We start from the raw sequence: 14,455 nt of genomic DNA on the forward strand, positions 1-14,455 counted from the left end.
TGCCGGGATCACGCCCTGAGCCGAAGGCAGACGCTTAACCGCTGTGCCACCCAGGCGCCCCTTTTTTTTTTTTTAAAGATTTTATTTATTTAACTAGATTGTTTTTGATGTATTTTGCTACTATAAATACAGGAGGAATTAACATGCAGTCTTTTTCAAATTTCAGTTTGTTTCTCTAAAGGTCTCTCCTCACATCCCACTCATTCCTCAGTCTACCCTGGCCTGGCTTCCATGCCCATCACTACCAAAACAGCTCTTGGTATACCAAGTCATCCGTGACCTCCATGTTTTAAAACCCAGTGGACATATTGTATTCCCTAACCTTACTCATCTTCTCGGTGGGGTTTAACACCACTGGCCATCCTCCTTCTGGAATCACTTCCTTGGATTTGATGACACCACACTTGGTTTTCCCACTACCTCTTAGACTGCTGTTTCTTTTTTGCAGACCTTGTCAGGGGTCCCCATGACCAGACAAGGAGAATTCACAGGACTCAGAAAAACTATTATACTCACGGTGAAATGATACAAATTAAAATCACCAGAGGGAAAAGGTACATGAAGTAAAATCCAGGAGCAAACAGGCATAAGTTTCCAGGTGTCCCCTCCCAGTGGAATTAATTGCACAACAATTAATTCTCCCAGCAGTGATGTGTGACAACACACAGGATGCCAAGCAGGAAAATTTACCCAAGCCTTGATGGACAGGGTTTTTATTGGGGATCTGTCATGTAAGCATAGAGCACCCACCTAACTGACCCCGGCTACTTGGTCTCTAGCCTACAGAGGAGAAACTGATACAACATGGCCCAGGCCTCAGGCATACAAAAGACTCTCATTAGATAGAATATTTCAAGGGCTCAGATACTATCTCCTAGGAGTCAGTCAAGCACCAGTTTGACTAAAGACAGGCCTTTCTTTGGAATGTGCAGGGTTTAAGCCATCCAGGGTTAGCCCTTTCCTGCACTCCTCACTCTTACTTAATGTTAGACTTTCTCAAATGCTTATCTTCTCTCCATTTTCTTTGCCCCTAGGCAGACTCATCCATGCTACAGTTTTATTTGCCATGCATGCAATGATAGTTCCTAAGTGTGTAATTTCAGCCCAGGTCTAACCTTTGAAGTCTAGATCCACCTTGACACCTGCCTATTTAATATCTCCACATGAATGTCTCAAAGGCACCTCAAATTCAGCATGTCAAAGACTCAATAATGTTCTCCCCAAACCTCTTCATCTTCTTCCACAGTCCCTACTTCAATGAATGCTGTTACTGGGGCACCTGGGTGGCTCAGTCAGTTCAGTGTCGGACTCTTGGTTTCAGCTCAGGTCATGATCTCACGATGGTGAGATGAAGCCCTGTGTCAGACTCGGTGCTCAGCCCAGAGTCTGCTTCAGATTTCTCTCTCCCTCCCCCTCTCCCTCTCAAATAAATAAAATCTTTTTTTAAAAATGCTATTACCATTCACTTAGTTGCACTGGAAAGAAAGATATTTAGAAGATAAATTAACTGATTTTACTAACAGACCAGATATAGGAGGGGGTCATCCTTGAAACCTACCTTCTCATATCCAACCTATTACCCAGTCCGGTCAATTTGACTTTCTAAATATTTCTCCAAATCCTGCCATTTGTCTCTATTTCCATTGTCACCACTCTAAATCAACTTACCAGCCTCAAGATACCACCACCCTCACCTCCACATGCACTTGTGACTCCTTTGCAACACATTGTCTAAACTGCAGTAGGAGTAATCTTTTCAAAGGGAGACTGATCCCTGCTTTCTGAACCTTCATCTCCATGATTTTCCCTTGCTTTAAGGATGAAAAACAAAGTCCTTACGAGCCTATAAGACCCCGTTTCATTTGGCCTGACTAAATCTTTAGCCACATAATATCCCACTTTCCCCCTTGCTTTTTACAATGTAGCTACACTAGCCTTTCAGTTTTTTCACTGTGCCATGCTCCGTCTTGCCTCAGGGACTTTGCACATTATGTCATCAAGCTTGAATGATCATTTCTCCTACCACCACCATCCACTTTGCAGAGTTAATTCCTACTCAAACTTGGGGTCTCCGCTCAAGCAGTACTTTCTCAGAAAGCTTCTGTCTAAATCAGTTAGCTTTCTGGGGTGCTGGCTGGCTCAGCTGGAAAGAGTGTGAAACTCTTGATCTTGGGTCGTGCGGTCGAGCCCCATGCTGGCTGTAGACATTATTTAAAAATAAGTAGATAAACTTCAAATCAGTTTTTGTTCTTAGATGTTCTCACAGATGCCTGTTTCTTTCCTTCAGAGCTACTGTGAGAAGAAGCATAGTATAATGGTTAGAAGCAGGGACCAGACTATTCGGGTTTGAATTCCAGCTCTACCATTTATTAGCTGTGTGACCTTGGACAAGTTACTTCACCTCTCTCTGCCTAAGTTTCATTATCTGCAAATGGGTCAAGTAGTGATGGGCATAATAAAGCTATATACATATTATATTGCATAGAATAAGTAATTTTATGTGATTAAGTTAGTACATGGAAAGAATCTGGAATACAGACCAGCAAATATAAAGTACACAATATTTCCTTTTATCGTTAGTTTCTCAATTTGCAATAATGCATTCACTAGCATGATTATCTGATGATGTGTCCTCTCTTTTTTTTAATTTGTCTCTTTTTCTTTTTAACTTTTTTTTTTCCCAAGTAGGCTCCATGCCCAACATGGGGCTTGAACTCACAACCCTGAGGTTAAGAGTCACATGCTCTGTAACAAAATAAAAATTATAAAAAAAAAAAAAAGAGTCGCATGCTCTAGTGACTAAGCCCAAGTACCCTGATATTTGTCTCTCTGAATAAGCTCCATGAAAACAGAGATTATATCTATTTCTTCTTACCATTTTATTAACATTGCCTGGCACATAGGTACTCATAAATATTTGATAAATAAATGATTCTTAGAATTACTGGATCAAAATATTTGCACATGTTAAATATTTTCTGATACCCATCATCCAAATGCTCAGAGGAGGGTTTATTTTGTTTATAAGAAGGGAGAGACTTGGGGTGCTGGGGTGGCTCAATCGGTTAAGCATCTGCCTTCGGCTCAGGTCATGATCTCAGGTCCTGGGATCAAGTCCCGCATCAGGCTCCCTGCTTAGCGAGGAGTCTGCTTCTCCCTCTCCCACTCCCCCGCTTTTGCTCGCTCTCTCTCTCTCTCTGTCAAATAAATAAATAAAATATTTAAAAAGAAGAAGGAGAAGGAGAAGGAGAAGAAGGGAGAGACTTGACCATGTTTCTGCTTAAAGAAAAAAACTAATGATAATCCAGAGTTTGAAAATAAAAGAAAGACAGGAAACTTTTTAGCAGACTCCCAAAGAATCTGGGAGAAAATAGGATGTAGAATACAGATGGGTAGATCAGCCTAAGAGAAGAGAAAGGCGAGCACCACCTCAAAGTCATGGGGAAGGAAACAGAGCACTGTGAAGATGTAGATAATTTTTTGGCATGGGGGATGGGGAGAAAGAAGAGTAGGAAAAGCCTGCATGGCCTCTGAAAAGAAGCAAGACCTTATGCTAAAAGAAGGGGCATCAGTAAAGGTGTTGGGCAGTTCAAATTCATTTGGCTGCAAGGAACACAAGATGATGGAAGGATGGGTATTAAGAAGGCAATCAACATGGTCTGTCACTACCAATAAATATTAAAAACAGTCACTGAGCTCCTCTTCTTTCCCTTTCCTTTTCCCTTCCCCAACAATTCAGCCCAGGAGCCATTAAAGTGGGATCAACAATGTATTATCCGTTCCTGAGCTTAGTCCAGAGCAGAGGGTTGGACACTGAGCAGGGGTGTCCCAGGAGGTGAGGGATCAGCCTCATGCAGGGTGCTGAAGTCTGTTCAGGGTGAGGAGAAAGGCTTCTGCACAGGAGAATGGGCCATCAAGAAGTTTGAAGAAAGGAGAGGAGGAGGGTGTCCACACAGGCACCATCACCCAGCACAGCCAGTAAAAGCCAGAGCAGGGTGAGGAGGGTGTCCCCCTGGGGTGGGGGTACCCAGCATGGGACATCAGAGCCAGTACAGGGTGAGAAGGGTGGCGAGGCAGGAGGGGATGGCCCAGCCTTGGTATAAGAGCCCAAGATGGATGAAGGCCTCTGTGTAGGAGAAAGGCCCAGTGTTAGATCCTGAGCAGGTTAAGGGAGACATCCAATGGGAGGACCGCCTTGCCTGTACAGGGGTTAGTCCAGCACAGCATAGCCCAAGAGGGTGAAGCAGGGCATCAGTACAGGAATGGGGCTGTCATGAAATATCAGAGCCCCAGTGGGGTGAGGACAGCCTCTTCAGTTACTAATATGGAAGGAAAAAACTAAAATAAATTCTGCAGTGCTGGGTTGGAATTGTGGTATCTATTGGTCCTTGCGGGTGTCAATATATAGAGATACTATGGAAATAAATACAGACGGGAGCGCCTGCCTAGCTTAGTCAGTAGAGTGTGTGGTTCTTGATCTCAGGGTCCTGAGCTCCAGCCCCATGTTGGGCATAGTAATTACGAAAGAAAAGAAGAGAAAAAAAGAGAAAAGAAAAGAGAAAAAGAAGGAAGGAAGAAAGAGAGAGTGGGGAGGGAGGGAGGGAGGAAGGAAGGAAAGAAAGACATGGACATACATGTGTGTTTGCATGCACATGTATATAAAAGGGAGGCAAAAATTTTACCCTCTTCACATCTCTGGCCTAAGAATTAAATGGATTTATGGCAGATTAACAGGAGAAAAGCATAAAGATTTATTTAATATAAGTTTTATATAACATGGGGGGGCCTTCATCAGGAAATGAAGACCCAAAGAAGTGACAAAAATCTAAGGTGTTATATATGAGGTTGAACAAAGAGAGGCAGTTGTGGGAAAGTAACTAAAACATATGGGGAACCTAAAGGAAGATAGGAGTTACTTTATTTATTTATTTATTTATTTATTTATTTATTTATTTATTTATGTTTTGGAATCTCTGCACCCAAGATGGGGCTCAAATTCACCACCCCGAGATCAACAGTCACACACTCCTCCCACTGAGCCAGCCAGGCGCCCCAATAGCAAGGTCTGTTTTTTGTTTTTGTTTTTTTACAATGAACTATAGCAACTTCTACTAATGGTAAATTGCTACATATGCTCTTTCCCGCCTCCCACCTTCACTCTGCCCAGCCCTCCCAAATTAACAAGAAAACGAGCCAAATATTTGGTGATACACTGCCAGCAGTATCACTTGCTTCAAGGATCTCATGTGCCAGTAATTTTAAAGAGCCACAAGAAACTCCAGATTTTGCTGACAAGTGTTTTGGGATTCCACTGTTCATGGGGCCGGAACGGAATATCACCTCCCACTGTATGGCTCTGGCTTCCGGGTTCCGGTTAGGTGGTATTCTGAAGTCACTGATTTTATGTAGACCATCCTTACATTCCAACAAATATCTGTTTCGCATGTCTCAAAAGATATGCAAATAAACCATCCACATGAGCTGCACTGAAGCAAATATTATTCAAAATAATGTGAATGTCCACATCCAGGGAACTGAGTCTGCATGATGTAATTTCCAAAGCTTATGAAAGCTTGGTGGAAGGGAGGAGCATCGAGTCCATATTCAGCACTCAGTGTCTTAATTTCTTTCCTCTTGAAAAACTTGTTTAAAATCTTTTTTTTTTAAGATTTTATTTATTTGAGAGAGAGAGAGATCGAAAGAACAAGTGGGAGGAGGGGCAGAAGGAGAAGCAGGCTTCCCTCTGATTGATATGGGACACGATCCCAGGACTCTGGGATCATGACCTGAGCCAAAGGCAGATGCTTAACCAACTCAGGCACCCAGGCGCCCCTAAGATCTTCTTTACTTCATTCTTGTCCAGGGGGTGGGTTAGCTCCACCCAGACGTCACCATCCACACTGGGGCCCTGAGGTTTCAGTCAGCTGCGGAACGAGGATGTGTTCAGGGCTTTGGAGACTCCTGAGGGAGAGGAGACGGTGGAGGCAACGTCAGCCACTCGCCCCAGAGCCCCAGGAAGGGGTTCAGTGTGGGCACAAAGAGCAGACTTCTGCCCAGTGGCCAGCTGGGTGCCCTGCCAGGAGCCAAGTCCAACAACAGGGCACACAGGAACTTAACAAGGTCGGTTTGTACAGAATTCTCTCAGCCTCAGCTTCCCATCTCTGATGATAAGAATGTTCCTTTCTCCTCGTATAGGGAGGGCATGTTTCACGTGTGAGTTTCATCTCCTGCTTTCAGGAAGAAAAGGAGGGTGGTGGTCACAGCACCTTCCTTTTTTTTTTTTTTTTTTAAGATTTTATTTATTTAACAGAGATAGAGACAGCCAGCAGGAGAGGGAACACAAGCAGTGGGAGTGGGAGAGGAAGAAGCAGGCTCCCAGCGGAGGAGCCCGATGTGGGGCTCGATCCCAAACTGCTGGGATTACGCCCTGAGCCCAAGGCAGACGCTTAATGACTAAGCCACCCAGGTGCCCCAGGTCACAGCACCTTCCTGCACCTGCTGTTTTTTAAGTGCCTTTTGCTTAAAAGAATCCTTCTACCAAAGTGGCATATTTGGGGGTGTCATATTGTGCCACAGTTCATATACATATATGCACATATGTATATGTGTGTGATATAAATACAAATATTCCTTAGGCGGTCTCACAGAGAAGCTTGGTAACAACAATACTCCAACAGCAACAAACACTCCAGCACCCACCCAGATCTTGGCTGTTAACTGCTCTTCTCTTTTATTTTTTATCTTTTTTTTTTTTTTAAGATTTTATTTACCTATTTGAGAGACGGGGGAGAGAGAGAAAAGAGAGATAGAGCACAAGCAAGGGGAGGGGCAGAGGGACAAACAGACTCCCTGCTGAGTGGGGAGCCCAACATGGGGCTCGGGGTGATCCCAGGACCCTGAGATCATGACCTGAGCTGAAGTCAGACACTTAACCAACTGAGCCACCCAGGTCCCTAAATGCTCTTCTATTTTTTTTTTTTAAAGATTTTATTTACTTATCTGACAGAGAGAGATGGAGAGCGAGAGAAGGAACACAAGCAGGGGGAGTGGGAGAGGTGAGAAGCAGGCTTCCGCTGAGCAGGGAGGCCCATGCAGGACTCGATCCCAGGACCCCGGGATCATGACCCAAGCCGAAGGCAGACGCTTAATAACTGAACCACCCAGGCACCCCGCTCTTCTCTTTTAAAAAGAACCAGTGCCCCTTGGTGAAATGGCTGATTCTAAGGCTCAGTCAGGGAAAATACAAGGTAAGCCTGAATATCTTGTTGGTGTAGGAAGTAAGGAAGTCCTCACGGAATGATGGCAATACATTAAAAGATCGAAGAAGCCAGCTTAAATGAGCTCCCTTCCAATAGCCAAGTCTGGAACAATCTGAGTATCAAAATAAATAATGGCTGTAACAGATTATAACTTAAAACCCACTGAATAAAATAGAAATCCATGAATCCAAACTAATAAAAATTAAGTGAATAAATTGAAAGTTTGTTGAGGAAATTTTAACAGAACCTCATAGTTCACTATTTGCATAATTTCATATCACATTTATATACTTATATAGTGTCAAAGTATTACTCACAAAGTATTTACTGATATTTATTAATAAATACACCTGAAACTAATAAAACAGTGTATGGTTTTTTTTAAAAAACTGTATGTTAAATATATTAGAATTAAAATAAAATTATAAAGGGAAAAAGCATAACTTTATAGTGAAGCCTAGCAATCACTGCCTAAATCAAGGAATTGGATTTAAATTAACCAGTAATGAAACATATGAAAATCATGTTAGGAAGGCATGAGAATACAGAATCATTTCTTTCACACTCCTGCTAAAATTCTATAATCTGCATCTGATCATTAGGAAACATCACACAAACCCAAACTGAGTGATATTCTATAAAATAGTGTATCTCTAATCTTCAAAAGTTTCAAGGTCATTTGGAAACCATGTAAGAAGATGACAAAGACACAAGATGAAAGAAGCCTGGGCTCCTGAATCACCACCTTGTAGGAACATTGGTTTTGGAATTTATGGGAGCGGTAATTAAACTTCTGGTTGAGTCACTGTTCATTTGGGAGAACAACAACAAAAAAATCATCAAGGTCATAAATGTCAAGGAGGGACTGAGGAATTATTCCAGATTGAAAGAGAGTAAATAGACATGACAAAATGCAAATCAAAACCACAATGAAGAAAACAAAGCAAAAACAAAAAACCACAATGAGACACCACTTCATACCTATTGGGATGGCTATTACAAAAAAATAAAACACAACCAGGGCGCCTGGGTGACTGAGTCGGTTAAGCGTCCAGCTCTTGATTTCAGCTCAGGTCATGGTCTCAGGGTCGTGAGATTGCGCCAAGGGAAGGGTTCAGAGTGAAGGGCTCTGTGCTCGGTGCAGAGTCCGCTTGGGATTCTCCATCTCCCTCTCCGTCTGCCTCACCATCTGCGCTTCCCTCTGCTCATGCGCTCGCACACTCTCTCTCAGATAAGTAACTAAATAAAATCTCTTTTAAAATACGAAACAAAACAGAAAATAACAAGTGGTGGTTATGATGTAGAGAAATTGGAACCTTTGTGTATTGCTGACAGGAATGTAAAATAGTGTAGGTACTCTTAAACACATTATGGCAGTTCCTCAAAAAAGTAAACAATTATGTGATCCAACAATACTACCTCTGCGTATACACCAAAAGAATTGAAAGCAAGAGCTAGAACAGATATTTCTGTAGTATATATGCACACAATAGAACAGTACTGAGCTTTAAGAAGAAAGGAAATTCTGACACAAGCCATAACATGAATGAACCTTGAAAACATTATGCGAAGTGCAATAAGCCAGACACAAAAGGACAAATATTGTATGATTCTACTGATATGAGGAACCTAGTGTGGTTCGATTCCTGGAGACAGAAAGTAGAATGGTGGTTGCCAAGGGGTCAGGGGAAGGAGAACCTGGAGAGTTACTGTTTAATGGGTATGGAGTTTCATTTTGGAAAGATGAAAAAGTCAAGATGGTTGATGGTGATGGTTGCACAACACTGTGAGTGGATTAATGCCATTGAACTGTACATTTAAAAATGGTTAAAATGGTAAATTTCTTTTGACCCAAAGGACATTTCTGGAACAACTGGTAAAACCTGAATGGGGTCTGAGGTAATAGCGATGTATGGACGTTAATTTCCTGATTTTGATCCTTGTGCCTTGGCTATTTAGAATATCCTTGCTTGTGGGAAATATATAAGGCATCATATCTGCTATTTGTGCTCAAATGATCCAGGAAAAAAAAAGGTTTTGTGTTGCACTTATACTTTTTCTATACGCTTTAGATTATTTCCAAAAATTTTTTAAAGGTAAAATAAAAAATGGAAATTAGCAGTCATTAAACAGTTGAGAGAAAGGAGTCCTGGGTTAGTGTTAGCATCGGAATTGAGCTCAGGTCTCCTGGATCACTTTCCCACATACTCAGTGCGATGTTACTATAATAAGCACTCTGTTGGTAGTATGTATTTTGGATACATGGAGTTTTCTGTGTGAAAGGCTGGCTTTTTCTAACTACCTAGCATATTATTGTGTTATCAGTCAACATCCTCATGAGATACCAAAAATTAATAATAAGGAAAAGAGAATGGAAATAGAAAAGCAAGTCTGATGAACAAAAAATTATGTCTGTACTCTGAAACTAACTATAAATGATTTTTAAATTTTTAAAATATGTTGTATCATATTTGTCACAGAAATGTACGGATTTACTAAAGGATGTGTTTTATAACTTCCTGTAGTTGTAAATACACTGTGGTCAAACAAGATTTGCTGCCTACCTATTTAAATTACTTTTATATTTTCTTTGGCCTTATAAAGGCTGCTTTTATTATGTACATATACAAATTAATCACTGAAAGGAGAAGTTTAGAAAGCTGGTTTGGGATTGGAATAGAATTGCTAATTAGATTTATGGCTAATGTCACTGATGAGCCCAGAAGAATTGAGATCCGGAACTGACCTTGGGGGTTAGGAGGGGCTCTCAGGAGCAGTTTTCCATCTAAAGACAGAGAGATGTTAAAGGTCAGGAACAAATCCATTTTTGCATGACCCCAGGAAGGAAAAATGGTTTTAATGGATGAATATTTGCAAATGATTNAGGAGCAGTTCTCCATCTAAAGACAGAGAGATGTTAAAGGTCAGGAACAAATCCATTTTTGCATGACCCCAGGAAGGAAAAATGGTTTTAATGGATGAATATTTGCAAATGATTTGAGCCCCAGTTAAGTAAAATGTTATTACTAAAAAAATGTTTTTAATTAAAAAAATTTTTCCTTCTTCTCAGGGGCAGAAATAAATAAATAAATAAATATATAAATATACCTACCTAGTACATGTAGGTTTTTTTAGTATATAAATACCTACATAATATCCTCGATTTCACCTCTTGGCCTTCAAAATCTAAAATATTTACTACTTAATAAACTTAAAAAATTTTTTTTAAAAGAGAGCCTGGCTGGCTCAGTCAGAAGAGTGTGTGACTCTCCATCTTGGGGTTGTGAGTTTGAACCCCACTTTGGGTGTACGGATTACTTAAATCAATAAATAAACTTAAAAAAAAACAAAATAAAATATTTACTATCTGTCACTTTACAGAAAATATTTGCCGAGCCTTGTTCTAGAAATAAGCAATGGTCTATGTTGACATGAAGAATGGAGTTGTGGTAAAGTTGAAGGAATTTTTGACAGACTTAATTATTTGCAAAGAGTTGTCTGCTTAGAGTGAGAGAAAAGTGGCTGATTGGGGCTAAAACAGTCATAAAGTTTTGAAATAATTGCAGTGGGAACTTCCTGTACGTGGTAAAATGACAATTCAAATCATGAGGAAGTATTAGATTCTTAGTTAGTGATGTCTGTGCAACTGGCTAGTCAGACACAGCAAAAAGATCATTACCTCACTCCCTCGCCAAATAAACTTTGGAAAAGATGCAAATTTTATTTAATTAATTAATTTATTTGTTTAAAAATTTTAAGTGCGAGAGAATGAGAACATTAAAGTACCAAAAAAAAGTTTGGGTAAGTATCTTTTATAAATTTAGATGAGAAAGGTCTTTTGAAACTTGAAGAATTAAGAAACAAATGTTAAGCCTATATGGGGTTTTTTGCCTTTTTTTTNCTTAATTATTTGCAAAGAGTTGTCTGCTTAGAGTGAGAGAAAAGTGGCTGATTGGGGCTAAAACAGTCATAAAGTTTTGAAATAATTGCAGTGGGAACTTCCTGTACGTGGTAAAATGACAATTCAAATCATGAGGAAGTATTAGATTCTTAGTTAGTGATGTCTGTGCAACTGGCTAGTCAGACACAGCAAAAAGATCATTACCTCACTCCCTCGCCAAATAAACTTTGGAAAAGATGCAAATTTTATTTAATTAATTAATTTATTTATTTAAAAATTTTAAGTGCGAGAGAATGAGAACATTAAAGTACCAAAAAAAAGTTTGGGTAAGTATCTTTTATAAATTTAGGATGAGAAAGGTCTTTTGAAACTTGAAGAATTAAGAAACAAATGTTAAGCCTATATGGGGTCTTTTTGCCTTTTTTTTCTTTTTTGAGTAGGCTCCATGCCTAGCACAGGGCTTGAACTCACAACCCTGAGATCAAGAGCTGAGCTAGGATCAAGAGTTGGACACTTAACAGTCTGAGCCACCCAGGCTTTTCCATTTGACTCTATAAAAAATTTAAAACAGGTTATATTACCTGCCTCCCTTAAAAACAAACAAAAACAAACAAGGCTAAAAAGCAATCCACAAATGGAAATATATACATAAAACACACAGGAAAGGGTTAGGTTTGTATCTCTTAACAGCATTTTTTGTTGCTTATTTTTAAAATTTTCATCAGATGAAGTTGATATCTTTGTTCTGTGAAGAGTCAACTGAATGGCTGTCTTAGTTATGCAAATATAATTGGTAAAGGCACTTTTTGGGGGGGGTGCTTCTCTCCTAATTGACAAAAATTGTCTCACTCTTTGTTTTGCCTTGTCATTGGGAAGAGGTGGATCAGTTTGTCTTAGGAGCCTGCTACTTTTTGGAAAGGCGACCAAGACCCCAGTTTCTGCTCACCAAGTTCTGAATTTAAGGAGACTTATGTATGTGTACAAAGGCCCAGTGAGTGGCCAGGAAGACTGAGTAGACACCAGTTTTAGTTCTCTTTGTATTTGGCATTGAGAAGAGAATTTTTTGGGGGGCACCTGGGTGGCTCAGTCAACTAAACAACTGCCTTCGGCTCAGGTCATGATCCCAGGGTCCTGAGAGTGTAGTGGGGCCCTCTGCTCAGCAGGGAGCCTGCTTCTCCCCCTCCCCCATCCCTGCTCATGCTCTCTCTCTCAAATAAATAAAATCTAAATATAGATAGATACAGATATATAGTTGAGAAGTCTTTCATTCTTTGGGCTAAGTAAAACCCACCCCCTCAAAATTCTTAGACAATCAGTGGAGAGCAAGGGAAACCACAATGGGAAAAATTGGACTTTCTTCTAATAGGGCATGGGGAAGTTTCGGCTATGCTAGAGAAAATTAACATATGTAACAGGCCACATTTTTACCTTGAGTTTATGGAACAGATCATACTAGTTACACTAGTATAGAAAAACCTCTTTTATAAATGAAGAAAGAAGCGTTCAGTATAAAATAGACAAAAAGCATGACTAACCAATTATAGAAGAATAAAAATAACAATTGGCCATTACATGTATGAAAAATGTTTAAAGTATACTGGTAATCAAAAAACTACAGAAAAATGATATTTTTCACAGATCAGATGGTCAAAGAAAATATTATTCGGTATTGTAGAGATGTGAGAAGAAACTGTAGTTCCATATACTTAAGAGTTACAGCAAGTTGTCATCGTGTATGAAAAAATTTAATATGCATATTTGTTTAATTTTTAAAGATAAATAGAAGTGGGATTTCTAGGGAAATAATTAGGCAAGTGCACAAAGATGTAAAAATATTTGTTGTAGAATTGTTTTTATTTTTGGTTTTTTTTTTTAAGGTTTATTTGAGAGAGAGAGAAAGTGTGTGTGCACTCCTGGGAAGAGAGGCAGAGGGAGAAGGAGAGAAACAGACTTCCTGCTGAGCAGGAAGCCTGACTTGGGGCTTGATCCCAGGACCCTGAGATTATGACCTGAGCTGAAACCAAGAGTTGGACACTCAACCAACTGAGCCACCCAGTTATAGCACTGTTAAATAAAATATGTGATTAATGAGTTCAGCGGATTAATCATACTTTGGCGTGAGTCCAATAAAAGACACTGATGCAATGCCTTCCAAATTTATGAGTGTCCTAAGATTTCCCTTCTGTTTTAATGTCTATATAATTGGAAGCTCATTCACTGCCCTTCACCACCGACTCTCTTCCCCAACTATGTCTAAAATGCTGTAAATTCTCTCAGCCATTTTTTTTTTCTAAGTAAGCTCTAGGCCCAATGTGGGGCTTGAACTCAAGACCCTGAGATCTAGAGTAGCATGCTGTACCAACTGAGCCAGCCAGGAGCCCATGTCAGCCATTCTTATTAAGAACAAAGGAAACCATTGTATCAAAGTTGAATGAGAAAAAGGGGGGAAAAAGGGAGGAATTGGTATTTCCCAGTCTATAGAAACTTTGGCTTTTTTTCTGGCTATAAGGAACAACCGAACTGAAGGACGCCTCTGGGTCTTCTGTGTCAGCATGAGGGAAATCCTAGTGGGATTCAAATGAAATGTAAATGCAATTTACTCATTTCCAGAAAGTAAACTCTTTACTGACCTCTTCCAGGTCATTGCTAACAGTTCATTTGCATTTGTTCTTTTTTTTTTTTCTTTTAAGATTTTATTTATTTATTTGACAGAGAGAGCACAAGCCGGGGGAGAGGCAGAGGGAGAGGGAGAAGCAGGCTCCCCGCTGAGCAGGGAACCCGACTCAGGGCTCAAACCCAGGACCTTGGGACCATGACCTGAGCTGAAGGTAGATGCTTAACTGATTGAGCCACTCAGGCGCCCCCTGCACTTGTTCTTTAGATATAAGGGAAACCAAATAATTTATCATCTAAAACCAAACACTTGAGAATGAAAGGGGATACTATTAACAATTACTCTGTGATTCTCCTGGGAAAACCAGGACATACAGTCACTCTATACATCATATGATTTGTCATGCTTGAGAAGAATAGGTCTAATTGACTTCAGGTATTAGTCATATATAACTTCCAGTTATAAAATAAATAAGGCATGGGGATATAATTTAGAGCATAGCAACTCTTGTGTTTTTTAAGTTTATTTCTTTTTTTAGTAATCTCTATACCCAATTATTAGTAGAAGCTATAAATTGAAGCACAAATCAGATAGCTACCTAATTAGAGATATATTGATTTGCATAAGATGTAGACACACATGGCACAATAATTTTAATAGACATGCATTTTATTTTATTTT

At 39.9% G+C, this 14,455-nt stretch overlaps 1 protein-coding gene across 1 annotated transcript in view; it reads right to left on the minus strand.

Moving 5' to 3' along the window:
- Positions 1 to 5,445, minus strand: part of TRIM33 (tripartite motif containing 33) — a 130,744-nt gene extending 125,299 nt beyond the window's left edge. The window contains 1 exon segment of the mRNA XM_034641744.1: positions 5,229 to 5,445. Coding sequence (XP_034497635.1) covers positions 5,229 to 5,445 — 217 coding nt within the window.
- Positions 5,446 to 14,455: the final 9,010 nt, after the last annotated feature.

This window comes from Ailuropoda melanoleuca, chromosome 2 (assembly GCF_002007445.2).
Source record: "Ailuropoda melanoleuca isolate Jingjing chromosome 2, ASM200744v2, whole genome shotgun sequence".
Classification (NCBI taxonomy): domain Eukaryota; kingdom Metazoa; phylum Chordata; class Mammalia; order Carnivora; family Ursidae; genus Ailuropoda; species Ailuropoda melanoleuca.